Here is a 19421-nt window from a genome sequence, read left to right as displayed (position 1 = left end):
CTTGAAGGAAAAATGGGAAAAACATAAAAAGCATGATCTGCTCAGATCCCAAAGTGGATCCTTATTTAAAAAACAAAACAAAACAAAAACAGACAGTATCACTGCGCGGAGGCGAGCTCAGGAATGTAGGGCAAGAAAAGGACAAAAAAATTCTCCAAATGCAGGAAGCAAATGGGGACGGGATAGGTTTTCATAACAGAAGGTGATGAGGTAGTTAAACATGGTCATAACATCTCCCTGTATCAGGAGACACAAACAATTGACTGGGTTAAGTCAGGCTTTCAAGGGAAAGATAAAAGAGCAGAGAGTAAAACAAAAGACTGTTTATAGACACCTAGAACACTGAGTGTATTCAAACCAGCAAGGTCTGATGGCAGGGACCCTAAATCTTTTTTAAAAGTCCAGTTTTCTTAAGAAATCTCAAGAAACTCTCAAAAGAGAACTAATTTTAATTATTCTAAATAAAAAATAAATACAAATATGTGGCATATAATTAATTTAGACAAGGCTAACAATTTTGTAAAGTCAGGCATACAAGAATACTGTATCCAGCTTCTGATTGGTTAGAAATCATTAGAAATCACTGTCTTCCCAAGCCTAGTTCTTCTACCCTGATCTATCACAGCCCTTGTAACACAGGCCTGATGCTCTTTTTCAAACTGGGCTATTTTTGGTCTTTCGAAAGTGTCTCACTTTTGCTTTCTGTCCTTGCTTTCATATCTCCATATCCCACCCCCCAATCCCCTATAGAAATCCTACCCATTAACAGCTGGAAGAAAACCAGCTTAACATGCCATGTAATAAGGCTTCATGGGATGTTCATGGCACTAGCGGTAGAATCTGTAGGATGAAAATTGCCAACAATGTTATTGTGATAATTTAAGTGTGGTTTGACACTATCTAGATGCTAGCATGACATTTGGAGCTCTCAGAACTGCCACGAGGGCTGTCCCTATATACATTCAGGCCTCATAAAAGCCTTCCTCTCCAGGCAGGGACAAGCTCCTGGGCTATACTTTGTAGCTGCAGCTGCTGGGTCCTGCCCTTGTAAGTCTCTCTCTCTCTCAATAGGGAGAGGATGCCCCAGTGCCCAGGACCAGCTCCCATCCGGACAGCACCGGACAACCCCTGGATAAGCGCTGGATGGAAGAGAATATGCAGGGCTCAATGGTTTAAGATCCCCCCACTCCACCCCCCTGGCTTCCTGCTTTGGGTCAAAGGGCGGTGGGAGGCAGCCAGAGAGGAAATAGACATGTTTAATCTGAAAGTGATTCCGCGTGCCTTGTCGTTAGACACAAGGTACACTGAAAGAACCCAAGGCAGACCTATAACCAGTCACAACCCGAGGGCCTGAGCGATTGTTAACGTGTCATCTCTTTAGGTCCCTTTACAGATGCATCTCCCCTGTGAAGCACCCCCGTTCACGAGGGACACCCACCTCCCCTAGGCTTCTCCAGCACTTAGGTTACTCCACCAGCCTCACCCAGCGTTACAGCCTGAGAGAGTCTTGAGGATGGGGTCCACCTCCTACATATTCCTGTGTGCGCCACAGCCCTTAGCACACAGTAGGTGCTTAATAATAATGAATCACTTCAATGATGAACCACCCGGGAAACAGAGGAAAGCTGCAGGGTGGAGAATGGTGCCTTGAGCTCCCCGGTTAAGACTGCGTCTCATCAGTCCCTTCCCTGGTCCTCATTTTCATGGTAGTAAGTTACCAGTTTAATGGTAAACAAGGAGGTTTTGTAGTAAGCCTCCTTATCCGTAGTGAAATAAAGGCATACATAAAATAATCCCAGTTGAGGCTATGTGTGTGCGTTTGGGGGAGAGGAGTGTGCCCCCAGGAAAGGCTTCCTCTCCAGCTGGGAGAGCCCTGCTGGCAGACCCCAGGGTGGCGCCCAGAGGGTCCTGAGCAGCCCAGAAGATGGCACCATCCATGGCTTTACTCTCATGCCTGAGGGCTCTTTGGTGTTCTGTTTCTGCTTGAATTATGTACCCATCCACGAATCCACTGAAAATGTGTTGAGCGCTTATATCTGCCCGACCCTGGGGACAAGATGGTGAGCCAAGCGGTCCCAGCTCCACCCTCATGAAGGTTCCAGTTTCTCGTGGAAGAACTGCAGAAGAAAACCAGGAGCCAACCAGCTTAAACCCCAGGCTAAAAGAACGGAAATAAACACAACCTCGAAAAGAATTATGTAACAGATCCTCCTTAAGCCTGCCGCTCCCTCGTGCCCCCTGCTGCCCCCATCTTGCACGGAGGCCCCAGGCCAGCGCCTTCCGTGCCTGCTCCGGCCACAAACCTAGCTCTGTGGATGGCCAGACACACGCCTTTCCGGCCTCTGAGCTGGAGACTCCCTGGCTCCAGGCTCCAGAAAGGAAATGCAACTGGAACACACAGCCTAACGGCGAATCTGGAGTGAACAGGGTTTCGTCAGAGGGAAAGGGGTCTCCACGTCCAGGGCTCCAGGAGGTGGAGACTGCGGGGAGTCGGGCGCTGGCGCGGAGAGGGTGGTGAAAGGCAGAAGGGTGAAAAGGGCAGGAGGAAGCCGACCAGATGTTTATTGCTGTTCGCGGGGCTGGAAAGTTTCCTGTGTCTTCTAGTGAGCCCTTTTCTCTGCTTTTAGGAAAATAACTCTATTTCATGAAAGGATGCAGTTTTGTGAAATCAGCTGTGAAACCTCAAGGGTATGCATGGGTTTGTTTCACTGAAGGCCTTAATTTAGTGGGAATATAGGAAGCTAGCTCATTTCCTAGAGCGGTGATTCCTTGAAGAAGTGACTAGAGTCTTTCATGTGTTCTGGGCAATTAGTGGGCCCTTGGGTGGATTAGGCTTAGGCGAGAAGATGGAAAACCTTGGAATCTGGAGACCTCAGTTTTCTTTCCGGTTCTGCCACTCATTGGCTGTGTGACCTTGGGCAAGTCCCTCTCCTTTCTCATCTGTAAGTGCCCTGGTGGCTCGAGTGTTCCATGAGGACTTTGAGAGGGAGATGGGAAGCAGACAGAGCTCTGGCAGTGAGGTGCAGTAGGGGTCGTGATGGCGGGTCAGGGGAGGAAGGCAGAATGTGAGGACCTGGTCAGTCCTTATCATATCCGGCTCCAGGGGGAAGACGGGACAGTGAACCACAGTGATAGAGAAAAGGTCAATGAACCCAACAGCCACATTTCTTTCCCTAAGCACAGTGGCATTTGCCAGGAACCATGAAGAACGTTGAGAATGATTGCTTTTGCCTGGCAATCAAAAACTGGGTTGGTCCAAGCAAAAATGCCAGGGATTGTTAAACTCTTCACCCCTGACTGGCACCCACACAGCTCAACAGTGACTGGCCTGCAGCTTAGGGGAGATAAAGCAAAAGAGAGGGATAAAGTGTGGGTGAAAAAAGACAAAAATTCACTAAAGGGCATTGGGAACTGACTGGAAAAGCCCCGGGAGATACAGATTGTGTGCTCCTGGATTATCCGAGGCAGTGAGTGCTGTATCACAAAAAGGAAATCAATTCAAGGGAAGTCAGAAAACCTGATTTCTAGTCCTGTGTTCTTCCTTTACAAGCAGAGTTATCCTGAGCAAACTGAAGGCAGTAAAATTACTTACGTTTCTCTTTATCCAGAACTCTTTTCCTCCATGGAGTCGGCAGCCCAGGAACGATCTTAGTCCTTTTAACAGAAAGAGAACATTCCTAAGAGTAAAGCCAAACAGATTTGAATCGGTTCTTGCTGACTATAAGATATTTTAAAAAATCATTTTGGTAATGTTTATTATCTGATTCAGGAACTGAGACTAGTACCCTTTAGTCAGCAGTAAACAGACACCCACTTGTAAGTGTCTCAAGTGCAAGTCTAACTTTAGAACCAATCAAATAAGAATAGACTCTTTAGAGCAAAATGTATTTTCTCAATCTCGAGCAGAGTCTGCCAGGGCACATCTGAAATATTATATTTACTTCAGAAATACTGAAGATGTTATTGGTATCAGACAACATCAATTGCTTAAATGCAAATGTTATTTTAAAAGTTATCTATGAGGCTGCTGCACACGTTCTGATTTGCGTGGACCTCTTCTTGGCATATTTGCTGGGGTTTTTTTTCCTCTTTAGATTTATTAATATAAAGCAGGGATTACTAACCTAGGGTCCAGAAAGCTCATGAATTTGGATGGAAAAAAATTACATCTTTATTTTTACCACTTTTGAAGTAAAATTTGGGTTTAACATTTCCTTCCATATGGATCTAGCCATAAATGCAAAGTTGTGTTAGCAGTACCTGTGAGTTTGTCACCACCAATAGAGATCACAGACATTTTACATTTCATTACAGTTGTTGCAATTAGCATGCAATAGTATTTACGGGCAAAACTACTTTGAAATTAGATACCCCCCTGCTAGACCTTGTTTTTAAGACGTTAATAAAAAGGACATGTATATTTCAATTAAAAATTTTTTTTGATAGTAGTATTTCAATATATATTTTCTTGGCAATCCTATATATTTTATACATTTAAAAACATCTTCCTGAGGAGGCTTCCACAGATTTCATCAGTGAGATCAATGGCATTTGCATGCACGTGCACACACGTGGTGAGAACTAGTCTAGAGGCTAGCACTGACATTGGTGCCTGAGATGCAAGACTAGAATCAGAGCGTCTTCCCAAAGATACACCCACATTTGTTTTAAAGGGGGGGGGGGAAGAATTCTGCTTCCGACTGCTTTTAAAGCATTGCTGCTCCCTTAAACCTGGCGGCATGCTGCCCTTGTATACCACCTGGCTGTTATTCATCTCTGTCACTGCTACAGGGACAAAGGGACTGTGTCTTAGGTATGGCTGTATCCCCGTTTTCTAGAACAGTGCCTGACACAGAGCAGGTTCTCAATAAAGTTTGCAAAGTAATGGAAATAGGAACTAGAAATAAATCCTTGTTGAAATTGCCACACGAGTAGTCATGCTGGATGAGGTGGGTATGTGTGAGCGTATGTGGGAAAACAGGGTGGGGATATAGAGACTGTTATGGGGATGTGGGGTGCATAAAGTGGGACATTCTTTTTTAAAAGAAATTCAAAACAGACTTCTGGAAGATCATTTTCTAAGACTCTTGCTGGCAGTGTGAAAACAGCCCCCCCTTGTGCACGGCCTCACCCAGCCTCACGTGGCCACATCATCCTCCCCCCACGCAGGGCTGCCTCCCCCAGTATATATAAACCTCTGTGCAGCCAGGGCAGGAATCAGCCGGGCCACCCAGCCAGACACCTCTCAGCGCAGGGGAGAGTTCCAGAGGGAGCCTCGTGCAGCCGCTGCTCTGAGGGCTTCTGTGCACCTTGCTGCCACTGCAGGCCCGAGATGCCAGCCGTCCAGCTGCTGCTGCTGGCCTGTCTGGTATGGGGTGTGGGTGCCAGGACAGCCCAGTTCCGGAAGGCCAACGACCGGAGTGGCCGATGCCAGTACACCTTCAGCGTGGCCAGCCCCAATGAGTCCAGCTGCCCCGAGCAGGGCCAGGCCATGTCAGCCATCCAGGACCTGCAGAGGGACAGCAGCGAACAGCGCGCGGCCCTGGAGTCCACCGAAGCCCGGCTCAGCTCCCTGGAGGCCCTCCTCCACCGCCTGACCTCGGGCCAGGCTGCCGCGCCCTGGGACACCCAGGAGGGGCTGCAGAGGGAGCTGGAGTTAGCCTACAGAGACCTCGTCCGTGACAAGTCAGCTCTGGAGGAGGAGAAGAGACGACTGCAGGCAGAGAACGGGGATCTGGCCAGGAGGTTGGAAAGCAGTAGCAAGGAGGTAGCACGCCTGAGGAGGGGCCAGTGTCCCCAGGCCCGCAGCACCTCTGAGGACGTGCCACCAGGCTCCAAGGAAGGTAACACAGTGGGGTGAAGGTGGCACGGCTCACGGAAACCTGTTACAGGTGGCCAGGCCTGTCCTTCCTGCCCTCTCCTTTCTCCTGGAGACCACGCATCTAGCGTGAGTCAGACAAATGAAGGAGGGCAAAGCAATCACTTTCACATGTTGCTAGTGAGTTAGGTCCCGAGAGTTCTGTTGAGGTTCGTGGTTCTGAGATCTTTTTTTTTTAATTTTTAATTTTTTGGCTGTGTTGGGTTTTCGTTGCTGCGTGCGGGTTTTTCTCTAGTTGCGGTGGGCAGGCTTCTCATTGCGGTGGCTTCTCTTGTTGCGGACCACGGGCTCTAGGTGCGCAGGCTTCAGTAGTTGTGGCACAAGGGCTTCAGTAGTTGTGGCTCGCAGGCTCTAGAGCGCAGGCTCAGTAGTTGCGGCGCACGGGCTTAGTTGCTCCGCGGCGTGTGGGATCTTCCCGGACCAGGGCTCGAACCCGTGTCCCCTGCATTGGCAGGCGGATTCTTAACCACTGCGCCACCAGGGAAGCCCCGGTTCTGAGTTCTTGTGCCTACCCATGACAGTTTTCACAATCCATAGCAAAATGAGAAATATAAGGACCAGGTGAGATGCAAATATATAGGATCAGTAGAAAGTTGCCAACTATCCTTTTTAGAAAACTGTCCTTTTGTGAATCTTTGTTCAGAGATTGTTGACGCTTACCTTTTGTTGTTAAAATGACCTCTGTTTATGAAATGACAATAGATTTATGAAATGATGATAGGTGGTAGGTTTTTTTTAAGTGTCCTTCCTTGGCAAAATAAAGAGGCAGCAACCCAGTGTGGATTCCCTCAATATGTTGTTTTGGAAATTTTCCTGCTCTTGGTCCAATCTGAGAACCTCTGCTTTTAAGTCACTTTGAAGTGGCTTTTGCTACCTGAGATGTCATTCTGTTCATCCTGGTCCCTGCCAGGTGAGTCCATGAGTGTACACTGGGGGAGGAGGGACACTCTTCCCAGTAGTTGGGAAGACAGTATTTGTGTCACTTTTTGTGAAACTCTGCTCCCAAATATTCACTGTTTAAAAAGTTTTCCAATCATGAGGGAACAAGCAAGCAAATCCAGTTAGGGGACAATTAGTCTGGGCCCTTCAAAGATGTCAACATCAAGAAAGATAAATAAAGGGAGCTGGGGGTGGGGGCCTTGTTTTCGATTAAAGGAGACTGTAGAGATGTAGTGACCAAAGGCAGTACATGATGCTGGAGTGGCCCCTGCATCCAGGGGGACAAAGCTACAGGGACAGGTTTGGGATCCTTGAGGAAATTTGAATATAGACTGCTTATCAGGTTGTGTTATTGGATTCGTGTTCAGTTTCTTGGGTGAGATATGGTATTGTGGTTATGAAGAATATCCGTGTTTTAAGGAGATACATACTCAAGCACTTAGGGATGAGGCATCAGAATGTCCACAATTTACTTTCAAATGATTTGCAAAGACTGTAAATATATAAAGAGTGAGAAAGAAAAATGATACAAATGTGACAAAATATTAGCAGTTGGTGAATCTAAGTGAACGACACATGGGGGATTTATTGTACTGTTCTGTCAACTTTTCAAAAGCTTTGAAAATCTTCAAAATAAAATGAAGAGAAATTATCTTCTAAAGAGACTCTGCATGAAAGGCAAAATCTGCACAGATGTGACACCAGAAAACCCAAGGGTCCATGCCTGGGTGTGACCTCGGGCAAGTCGTTTAGTCTCTGCACCTTGGTTTCTCATCCATAACGTGGCAATGAAAATTCCTGTTGTGAATAACGATTTTTGTAGGGTTCAAATGAAATGACTCTAAGGTATAAAGGATTTTTTAAAATACTGTATTGATAGAGTTGGAAGAGATCCAATTCTAAATTTTACAATGAAGGGAAGTAAGGTCACAAGATGCCAAGGGACCCCAGGTTGAACAGCTGATCAGTGATGGTGCTGAGACTTGTTCAACTTGAGTCTTTGAGCACAAATGAAAGAATCATTATTAATAGAAGTGTTATGAGGCATTACGTATTTCAGACTGTTAACTGAATGAACAAAACCCCTGAGAGAGAGACACAGAGAGAGAGACAGAGAGACAGAGAGACAGTGTGTGTGTGTGTGTGTGTGTGTGTGTGTGTGAAAAAAAATAGAGGAAACATTTTTTTAATTGTCTTGTGGTCACTTAACAAGTCTTTGGGAATTTATTCAACGTGTTCTCTGATTTTATATATATATATTTTTAAATTTATTTGTTTTATTTATTTATTTTTGGCTGCATTGTATCTTCATTGCGGTGCGCGGGCTTCTCATTGCGGTGCGCGGGCTTCTCATTGCGGTGCACGGGCTTCTCATTGCAGTGCGCGGGCTTCTCATTGCGGTGGCTTCTCTTGTTGCGGAGCATAGGCTCTAGGCACACGGGCTTCAGTAGTTGTGGCATGCGGGATTCAGTAGTTGTGGCACGTGGGATCAGTAGTTGTGGCTCGCGGGCTCTAGGGCGCAGGCTCAGTAGTTGTGGCGCACAGGCTAAGTTGCTCCGCGGCATGTGGGATCTTCCCGGATCAGGGCTTGAACCCGTGTCCCCTGCATTGGAAGGCAGATTCTTAACCACTGTGCCACCAGGGAAGCCCTGATTTTATACTTCTTTTTGTCTTTTCCAGCTACTCTACTTTTGAAATAAAGACAACAGCCCATTATAGTGAACTACAGACTTGGAAGCTCTTTTCTAGCAGTGGGTTTTTCGTGAGCAGGAAATTACATTAGTACAAGAATGTATAGCTGGAAAGGGGGCCTCGAGAGCATCTGATGCCTCTGGCTCATTTGTGCAGATGTGGAACTTAGGCCCAGAGAGGTTGCTCAGAGGTTCCCGGTCACCAGCCCTCTAGTGGCAGAGCCGGGACTAGAATTCAGGCCCCTCCCCCGAGGTTCAGTGGCTCTTCAGGACCCTGACGTGACCTCTGGTTTATAGAACCTAAAGATGAAAGACAGAAAAGTTACATTTAAATGTCAGAGAAAGAACACTTGGAACAAAAGATGTGCTTCAAGGTCCTCGATTTGAGAGTAAAGGGGTGTTTGGTGCGGCTGGGATTCAGGTGTGGGTGTGCTTTAGGCAGGAGAGGCAATAACTGAGGGATGGAGGGTGTGGGACTGAGGGCTTAGTGAGGCCAAGTTGGCAGAGGAAAGGCCTGAGGAGGTGGACTTTTCCTGACTCCACCTGTAATTCGAATTGTCACCACCATCTTCTTTATTGTGTAAGTATTACATAGAAAAAAAATGTCCTTAGAATCACGGAAGTCACTTGTTTATACGTGTATGTGTGTGTGAGTTGAAATAATATATGCATATAAAATGTTGTAGTAATAATTCTGTAGTGAAATGTCTAGAAATCTTTTAAATAATCTTTTAAATCTTTTAAATAAATGGAAAATACAGATTACCAAAAGAGAAACTAGAGTTGCTTATAAGTCACAAGAGAAATTCCACCTTCCCCTTTATTTCTCACCTGCTTTGGACTCTCAGAGAACAGAACCTGGGATGAGGGCTTGTGTGCAGTGTTTGTATGGACCACAATCCCAGGGAGGAGAATTGGGGACAGGGGAGAGTGTGACAGGGAAGGAAAGAGAACCAGCATGGGGCAGTGGGGGAGGGCCCTTCTCCAACTGGTCCCCATGGTGGGCAGCAAAGGCTGTACCCCACCAAGACTTCTGAGAAGCTGTGTAGAATGCAACAGAGAAAGGGAGCATTCCTTCCCAGATTCGATACTCTTTTGGCCAAGGATCATCCCATGGGGTATATCGCACTTCCCTGATCCACAGATGTGAGTACCAGGCTGGTTCTTACAGAGGATGACACAGCAATGGCTAGAAAAAGGTGGGCAAGATATGCAGGGAGGGGCACCAGAGTTGCTCAACACAAGTGCTGCAGATTTCACTTCCTCACCCATAGGATGGGGAGAATAATCCCCCCAATTAGAAGTAACGCAGGAAAGCATCCAGCACAGTGCCTGGCACAGAGTGACCACCCAGTAAATGGATTATAGCTACGAAGGGCTTCTTTTGCTTGAGCTCCACTATTGTTTAAAAATGTCATTTATAGGGACTTCCCTGGTGGCGCAGTGGTTAAGAATTCATCTGCCAAAGCAGGAGACAGGGGTTCGATCCCTGGTCTGGGAAGATCCCACATGCCGTGGAGCAACTAAGCCTGTGCGCCACAACTACTGAAGCCCGCGTGCTCTAGAGCCTGCACGCCGCAACTACTGGGCCCACGTGCCGCAACTACTGAGCCCGCGTGCTGCAACTACTGAGCCCACGTGCTGCAACTACTGAAGCTTGCGTGCCTAGAGCCCGTGCTCCACAACAAGAGAAGCCACCGCAATGAGAAGCCTGTGCACCGCAATGAAGAGTAGCCCCTGCTCACCACAACTAGAGAAAGCCCGCGCACAGCAACAAAGACCCAGTGCAGCCAAAAAAAAAAGAAAAAAAAAGTCATTTATAGATCAAAATGTCGACGTGTACATATCATTTCTGTGACACGCATTGATTCAGTATATGTTGGAGCAGCACCCAGGACAGTAGTCTGCTAGCTAATCTTCACCTTCTAGAGTATTCATGACAACCTGTGATTATGTTGGCACCCTTCTTTTTCTTCATCCTCTTCATGTATATAATACTGACCTAACTTTTCAGGCAGTGATAGAAAATAACTACACAAATCATTACAATGTCATTTGCTTATATATCTATATATAAGTATATAAATAGGACAGAGCATGAAGAAAATATTTCCAAAATTTTATAATAGACATGAACTTCTCAACCGCAGAAGGACTGAATTTTCATAGAAACAAACAAAAGCCCTAAAAATTTTTAGCTGTCTGATACAATACAGTCCTTAATCTTTTCATAACCTCTTTTTGTTTTTCTCCCACGTTCAGAATGAAATTTCAGTGATTTTGAAACATTCCAGAGAAATTTTAGTTTTGTTACATTTTTACTGAGGATCATTTCATTTACAGTTTGAGCTAAGAATTCTGAGGCTCAGAGAAATTGAGTAATTGCCCAAAGTCACACAGCTGGTACATGGCAGGACTGAATTAGGAAACTATGACTTCTGGCGCGGCCAGGCCCCTTCACGCAACGGCTTCCCTGCCTTTGGGCTCTGCATCCTCTCCCACAGGCTTTGCTTCTCACGCCAGGCGACTCTACTCTGGGAATCTGACCGTTGCCAGGTGTTCCTGGCTGACACAGCCAAGCAGCACCCAGCAGATTTGCAATCTAACCATCCCACCTGCCAACTGAGAACTGGCCTTACAGTCATTCGGAAGCCATTCCCTGACCTTATGTTTTATTGTGATTCTTGTTTACTCCAAAGAAAGCACATGAGGTGTGGTTCTTGCAAAGGGTTTGGGGGTTAGGGGGCCAGGGAGAAAGACCCCCTGGTTAGAGCCCTGAGGACCTTGGTGGGACCAGGAAAGGAACTGGGCACCAGCCAGGCACGTGTAGGGGAGGAAGAGCTGACCGGAAGACGTCTCTCTGGGTAAACCGCCTGGGAGCTGTGTGTGCATGAGCCACCCACTGGAATCTGAGTCAGCTCCAGGAGTGGGTCACCCCCTAAAGTGCCGAGCAGTGTAGAGCCTCTGGTAGCAGTCTCAGTTCAAGCAGGAGACAGATACCACATAGCAGGTTAAGTCAGGGATGTTCAATATAAAGAATTAACTGATGAAATAGCAACTATGAGATAAAATAAGCCCCACATGGCACCCTAGGGCTGAGGGAGGGTACAGAGGAAGGACAAACTTGGAATGGGTTCCGACATCATTGAGGAAGGTGGGGTTGAGCCCATCAGACAGCAGAGACGCTGGCCGGTTAGCCCAGGCTGGAGGTGGAATGGACACCTCCTGAGTCTGGGAAAGGCTGCAGGAGCCCCGCAGAGCCAGCATAGGGGCTTGCAGAGGTCTGCAGAGCACGGGGGTCCCCATGCAAGGACTCTGGGTGCGGTGTTGAGAGGGTCGTGGAAACGTCATGGCCAGGCTGAGGCTGCGAGGTCACAGAAGAACCACGTCCTTGGCAAGTGCCTGAGGCAGAGCTCCACCAGATGTCCTCACACTGCTGCTGCCAGCCCAGCCCCTGCGGGACACTGCAGGAGACTGGCACCCCCCACTCTGTCCCTCTAGCGCCCTCTACTGAGAAAGCCTAACATCATACTCACTTTAAAGGAGAAATGTCTCTTTTTTTGAGAGAGCATCTATGGAAGGGTGCATTCAGCACTGACGGGCAGTACATTTATAACTCACCCACATCCCCACCACAGGGTGGAAAGGTTCACAACTGCCATGACTGTGGCACACGTGGGTTCAAGTCCTAGTCCCATCACTTACCAGCTGTGTGACCTTGGGCAAGTAACTTAACCTCTCTGAGCCTCGGTTTCCTCTTCTGCAAAACGAAGATCATAACGTTGGCTCTTAGGACTGTTATGTGGAATAGAGGTAATGATAGCAAAAGCCTAGCACGGGACCTGGCTCATAGGAGGCACTTAGTAAGTGGTGGCAATAGTTAAATTAGGGGCAGACTGCAGTTCTAAAGCTTTATTCTATTTCTCTAAAACTTGTGAAGGCACCAGATCACATAAATAATTTATATAAAACTGCTTTGAAATGTAGAAAGAGCCATAAATACCTGTTAATCATCTCTTTTCACAAAGAAGCTGTTTTTCAGTATTTCAGTGCCAGTACTTTAGATGTCTTCAATGAAGTTACCTGGGAAAATGCCTGTTTGGGTTTGTTTCCCCCTCACTTTTTTTTTTATTCCCTGTGGCTAAAGAGGGCATTTTCCTTTCTTTCTTCTTTTTTCTTTTGGCTGCACCATGTGGCTTGCGGGGATCTTAGTTCCCCAACCAGGGATCAAACCTGGGCCCCCTGCATTGAAAGTGCAGAGTATTAACCACTGGACCACCAGGGAATTCCCGAGAGGGCATTTCCACACCAGCATGTGGCATCTTAGTTCCCTGAAACTAACTAAGGAAAGGTACAAAGGAAAGGAAAACAACTCACCTCAGGGAACTCGTTCAGTGACATGACTTTGAGAAACGGCCACATTGCATGAGCCTCTGCTCAGTGTCAGAGGTTGGGTAGGCAAGGCGGGGGTGGGTGGGGTTGGCTTCTGACAGCCAGGAGTCAGGGCTCTCTCCTTGTGTTTTAGGCCTAAGAGACAAGTCAAGTGGTTGGGAGAGGAAGACAGAGGGCAGAGACCTGGCTTCAGGAGGCAGGGACGGTTGAAGACAGCTCTGTCAGTCCCTCGTAAAGGAAGGGGCTTCCTCACACTTACCTATTCCTGGCAGCACAGAAGAACAGGGGACCTTGGGCACCCCGTTCCTCTCCCACGCTGCCCACGCAGGTCCCGGACTGGTCTGGTCTAGGGAACCTACCTCTGACCTAGTAGATCGGCCTCTGCCTTGGGTACCCTCCTAGGTCAAGGCAATCTTTAGAGGGAAGAACAGAGGAGTTTCCTCATCTCCACAGCCCTCCAGACAGGGAGAAGGAGATTCAAGGCACCAAATTAACTTCCCAGGACTTTCCAGCAACCATTTGGATGGTCCAACCGATCCTGGTTCCCAAAGTAGCCTGGAATGAACCCATGTTACTTCCTGGCAAAGAGGACTTTGCCAGATTATCCATTCCTAAAGGGAACCATGGACCAACTGTAACTTATTCGCCTTTTTTTCTCCGCATCTAGTCTTACACTTAATAGGTGCTCCAGAGGGGCTGGCTGACAGGATGGATAAACAGCTTCCCAAGGCTGCGGACACTGAAGACCTTCCACATCCCTAGGGGTACTCCCAATTACCCCTGGAGTTTGGAGTGCATATCTAGGATGACCTCAGTTGGCTACACGTTTTGGCTTAGAGTTCATAACTGGTCACCCGGCCCAGTCTAGACTGAGGAACGTCCCAGGGCGTGAGCACGCACCCCCTCCAGGGCAGTCACACTCTCCTGGAGGCCAGCTGAACAGCTGCATGAAAGGCAGGGGTGGAGACTACTGTGGGATCGGGAGCGGAGGTGGAGGAGATACACCTGAAGGCCACCCCCCAGCACCCTGGCCCAGCCCAAGCCTTAGGGCTTCTTAGCTGGGTGCTTTCCCTACCTCCTTACAGGGAGAAGCCTTTTCTAGTACTGTAGTTCATCTAAGCTGAATACCAGCAACTATAAGAGGGTACCTTGATTCCAGACATGTGAAAATGTGAAAGAATGTGTGGCTTAAGATTGATGAAATGTGGCACATCCAGGAGGGTTAAGAGTTCCATAGCCTGAGAGGTAAATTTAGAAGAGTTAAGCTAACAAGTGATGAAAGACAGAGAATGTCTTCCTGACTTTCTGGGCTGGGTGGGAGCCCAGCCTCAGGCATTGCCCTGACTGCCCTCCCTGCTATTCTGCTGGGCTGGGGGCCAGGTCAGACTGCCTGAGAAGTTCAGCAAGAGAAAAGGCCAATGTTTTAACCATATCTTTTTATTCTGATGCTTTGACACCTGGGTCTTGCTGATAACAGGAGGGACTGCCCCTCAGAGGGTTAGCCAATTCTTAAAGATAGTAAATGACTCACCTGTAAGCACACCTTTCATATGCAAATGAACCAATTCGGAGCCTACACCCCACCCCCTCCTCCATCGGGGTCTCACGCTCAGGGCCACTATTCCCCTGCCCTGATCAATGGGGGCCAGGTACCAGACAACTAGAGACAGCTCCTACGCTTCAGAGCCTGCAGAAATTATTCAAAGTAGCCAATCCTAAACCTGCTTACCCTGCCTCACTCATTCCTTCCCCTGGAAATCAAAATAAAGCTCTCACCCATGTTCCCCCTCCCTCCTGATGAACCCTGGTGCTTCACCGTGTGGCCCTCTATGAGGTGGTGTCCCCCCTCCTCTAGGGATCAGTGAGTATAACGAGCTATCTTTTTAATGGCCATTGTCTCCTGATCTGTTGGCCTCACCATACCTGAACCATAATCCAACCTGCCTATTAAAACAGCTGCTCCTGTGGCTGTGCTTTTTCCTTGTATTCAAGGGCTGCTGTATGCCGTAATCCTAAGTCAAAGTAGCAATGTGCGATACACTGTGATGACTTAACGTCTAACCAATGTCATCCGCACCTCTTCCCTTCTCCTTGGCTCAAACTGTCCCCCAAATTCCTGTAGGAATCCTGCACACTCTCTTCCTTGTCTAAAATGGTCTTGGAAAGGGATCTGACAGAATATTTCAGCTGAGCATGTTAAATCTTAATATGTTACTTCTTACGGGAACATTTGCATTATGACAGGAGAAAAACACACCTAAGTCAGGCAGAGAATTGTTAATTGTTGAATTTCTGGCATCCCAGAAAATGCTAAGGATTTTCGCAATATCCCTGCATCACACCTCACCTACTCATAAATCAGACCTTCTAGTGGGAATTATTTTAATTTCGTACAAGCTTACTTTATTTTGAATACTCTACTCTGTGCTAGGCACATTGCTATGCAATTTATTATTTGTGAGCTTTTTATTATGGAATTTTTCAAACATTCACAGAAGTAGAGAGAATAATACAAACCCTAACATATCCATCACCCAGCTCCAACAGTTGTCAGCACAGCCCAGTCTTGTTTCATTGTCCCTCCCCCTCCCTGAACCTCATTTATTATCTTAAAACAAATCTCAAACACCCTCATATCTTTGGAAGCCTGTTTAAATCCCATTCTCAATGTAGTCTATCCTTAGGCCTTTTTCCTCACAGTACAGTTTTGCCTCTTTCTTTTACTATAGTTTCTAAATGGAATTTGGAGAACGTGGACTTTCAGGAATTGAAGTCAGAGTTAACTGAGGTTCCTGCTTCCCGAATCTTGAAGGAGAGTCCATCTGGTCATCCCAGGAGTGAAGAGGGAGGCACTGGTATGGAGTTAAATTTCTCCTCTTCTGTACCAAGGTGGTCTTTATCTGTGTCTAGCTCTGCATTCAGAGTTGCTCAGCCCACTATGGGGGAGGGGGGGGTGGACAAATAACCTCCCTGGGAGCAGAGGCAGGAAAGGGGAAGAGGAACAGAACCCCCTTTCTGCTCCCTTTCCAGGGCACACTGGCAGGAAGTCGGCCTTTCCCTAGCAAAGCTCTGTATCTTATCACCTACACTTGGGAAGGGGACGGGGCTGCACCCAGGGAAGATGAGAGATGTGTTTGTTTCACCCACTTGGTTGTCATATAGAATTGATTGCACCTGAAAAACAACACTTTTTCAGTAGATCCTTCATATCTTTATCTTGGGGCCAGACAGACACCATGGACCATCCCAGCATAGTGTCTGTTACTAAAGGTATCTTTTCTGAATTTTGGGTATTTAGGAAAAGTACAATTGACCCTCTGAAAGGTGTTCCCTGAAAGCCTGACTTTAAGACAAGAACTGTGTCTTTCAGAGACAGTGACTCTCCATGTTGTTGACACTTATTGCTAGTACAGAAGGGCAGGCATGAGGATGGAGAGTTTTGAGATATTCAAAATATGATTCTCTGAGATATGGGCAACAAAGCGTTCCCACTTTCTGTAAGGAAATTGAGATGCCCATTAAAATACAGAGGTTTACTGTGATTCAATCAAATTTAAGTTTTTGACCAACTCTTCATTTAAAAAATCATATTCAGATTTTATTATATTAAAATGATGGCTGCAGTATGTGGTCCATCGGGGAAGGGCTTGAAAAACTTGTTTTATAGAGATTATTATAATGACTTGATTATTGTCTCATTTTTTCTAATAATGAAATAAATCAGACGTGAAAGTCATAAAGAGTAATGCAATGAACATCATGAGACGATGCCCAGCTTAAGTCAAATATTACAAATAAAGATGAAGGCTGCATCTTTTTACAACCTTCATCTTTACAACCTTCATCTTTACAACCGATACCAAGTAGAATACCTAGTATTTATTGAAAAAAATCCACGTATAAGTGGACCCATACTGTTCAAACCCATGTTGTTCAAGGGGCAACTGTACTTTGATATCACATAGTGATCACAGAATATTTTCTGGGCATTTACTCTATACCGAGCACTTAACATGTATAATCACATTTAAAACTTACCACAGCTCTACTACCCAAAACACTACTCTTACCTCCCCTTACAAATCAGAAAACTGAATCTCTCAGAGAGCAAAGTAACTTATTGAAAGTCACAATAAGTGACAAAATAAGGTGATGCGTGGCAAAGCCCGGTTTAAACCCAGACGGTCTGTCTCTGGGGTTCTCGCTTCTACCGGCTCTGCCGTGATTCCACATTGTGGAAAGATGGTGGCTACATGGTGTTTGTTTTAATTCACCAGGATGTGGAGAACTCGTTTGGGTAGGAGAACCTGTCACTCTGAGAACAGCTGAAACACTCACGGGCAAGTACGGCGTGTGGATGAGAGACCCCAAGGCCGCCTACCCCTATACCCAGGAGACCACGTGGAGAATCGACACAGTGGGCACAGACGTCCGCCAGGTTTTTGAGTATGACCTCAGCAGCCAATTCCTGCGGGGCTACCCTTCCAAGGTGCATGTGCTGCCCAGGCCGCTGGAAAGCACAGGCGCCGTGGTGTACCAGGGCAGCCTCTACTTCCAGGGGGAGGAGTCCAGAACGGTGATCAGATACGAGCTGCGCACCGAGACGCTGAAGGCTGAGAAGGAAATCCCTGGAGCCGGCTACCACGGGCAGTTCCCCTATTCCTGGGGCGGCTACACAGACATCGACCTGGCAGTAGATGAGACAGGCCTCTGGGTCATCTACAGCACCGAGGCGGCCAAAGGCGCCATTGTCCTCTCCAAGCTGAACCCAGAGAATCTGGAGCTGGAACAAACCTGGGAGACTAACATCCGTAAGCAGTCGGTCGCCAACGCCTTCATCATCTGCAGCACCTTGTATACCATCAGCAGCTATTCACTGCCTGATGCTACCGTCAACTTCGCATACGACACCGGCACCGGTAGCAGCAAGGCCCTGACGGTCCCGTTCAAGAACCGCTACAAATACAGCAGCATGATCGACTACAACCCCCTGGAGAAGAAGCTCTTTGCCTGGGACAACTTCAACATGGTCACCTATGACATCAAGCTCTCCCAGATGTGAAAAGCCGCCAAGCGCTAGCAGAAAAGGCAGAAGGAAATGATGTTCAGGGTTCCTGAGGGGAAAGCCAGCCAGCCAGCCCATGCCCATGCAGCTTTTCTGGCTTTCCAAGCTTGCATTAACCCAGAAGAATGTGCATGGTCACCATGTCCAACTGGGCGGGAATAACAGTCTGGGGATTTAGATGGTTCCACGTTATAATAGATATTCTTTTCTTCTGTCAGCTTTTAAAGGGATATTTAACCAAAATAGTTTAAGTTTTCTGGTGATTTGAGGCAAAAGCTATAATGCGTAGTAGTTGCTTCATGAAAACCACAAAGCTTTTAATAAATGGCCCTCAATGGCTAAATAACATATGTTTGGAGAATAGTTTGGTAAAAGCATGTTTCCCCACGTGGAACCTGTTCCATGCATCGCCTGCTCTTGCATGTTGCCTGGTTACCATGAGCTATAATAACAAGCAGCACTCCTAAAGGCGGAGGTACAGCTATTGCGGCAGCGCTGAACATATATAAAATGTGTTTACTATAGTTGGCTTCTAATGCTTCAGGTGGGATCCAGTTGGATATTAGAGCAACTTTGCCCCGTGAAATAAAATAATCTTACACAATATTCTCCTTGAACTTTGTGGGATACTTTGCTGAAGAGAAGAGAACAGATTCCAACCATCAGATAATTCCTTTGGGTTGGGAGGTATGATTATAGGCTGCTAAAGTTTTGTGTGTGTGTGTGTGTGTGTGTGTGTGTGTGTAACTGAGAGGATTATGCCTGGTTTTGAGGTGTTGCCCACGATGACAGCAGGCAAGCAGTGGAATCCATACCTTCCTACGCCCATCTCTTGGTGATTTTAGTCCTTCTGGAACAATCTTTTCATCTTTTCTCCAACTTACCCTCTTTCACCCTAGCTCTATTTTGGTTCTTATTTGCTGTCACAAGTATGAATTTCATAAGCCATAACCTCAGGTAAGCAGACCTAAGGAATTTAATTACCTCTTTACCTAAATTTAAATACCTCTTTAAAGGTCTAGCTCCAAAGACAGTCACATTCTAAGGTACTGGGGGTTAGGACTTTAACATATGAAGTGGCGGGGAGACAGTTCAGCCCATAACTGGGTATTACCACTCTACTCCACTGGTAGCAAATTCTTAAAAACTAGAAAACCCAGAAGTCAGAGTGCATGAAGTCATTCACCCTTCTAAGGACATGTAGCTGCCAGGTGTTGAATGAAAAGTGGAAGATGAGGAGACACTTTTGGGTGGTGAGATGAGTGGTCACAGCACACACATAGGTAAGGCCAACCCTGCTTGCACAGCCCTGCCCACGTTTCCTTTTCTTTCCCTCCGCCAGCTACTGCTTCTGGCTTCAGGATGGAAGAAGAGGGTGACGGAAGGAGGAACAGAAGGGAGAAGGAAACTCTTCAGTTAGCTTCCAGGACATTAAACTCCTCCTCCATTATGGATT

The 19421-nt window shown here is 46.9% G+C and overlaps 1 protein-coding gene and 1 long non-coding RNA gene across 2 annotated transcripts in view; one reads left to right on the top strand and one right to left on the bottom strand.

The window, feature by feature from the left end:
* Positions 1-3733, bottom strand: part of LOC118879893 — a 40314-nt gene extending 36581 nt beyond the window's left edge. The window contains exon 1 of the long non-coding RNA XR_005016174.1: positions 3593-3733. This is a non-coding gene — a long non-coding RNA (uncharacterized LOC118879893). The remainder of the gene's footprint in view (positions 1-3592) is intronic.
* Positions 3734-5215: 1482 nt separating this feature from the next.
* Positions 5216-18582, top strand: MYOC (myocilin). The gene is made up of 3 exons (XM_036849808.1): positions 5216-5843; positions 15630-15755; positions 17178-18582. The coding sequence occupies exons 1-3, from the start codon at positions 5333-5335 to the stop codon at positions 17960-17962; spliced, it is 1422 nt and encodes a 473-aa protein (XP_036705703.1). The 5' UTR covers positions 5216-5332; the 3' UTR covers positions 17963-18582.
* The last annotated feature ends 839 nt before the right edge of the window (positions 18583-19421 follow it).

This window comes from Balaenoptera musculus, chromosome 1, assembly GCF_009873245.2.
Source record: "Balaenoptera musculus isolate JJ_BM4_2016_0621 chromosome 1, mBalMus1.pri.v3, whole genome shotgun sequence".
NCBI lineage: Eukaryota > Metazoa > Chordata > Mammalia > Artiodactyla > Balaenopteridae > Balaenoptera > Balaenoptera musculus.
Note: the sequence above shows the minus strand (reverse complement) of the source record. Positions and strands in the feature narration are given on the sequence as shown.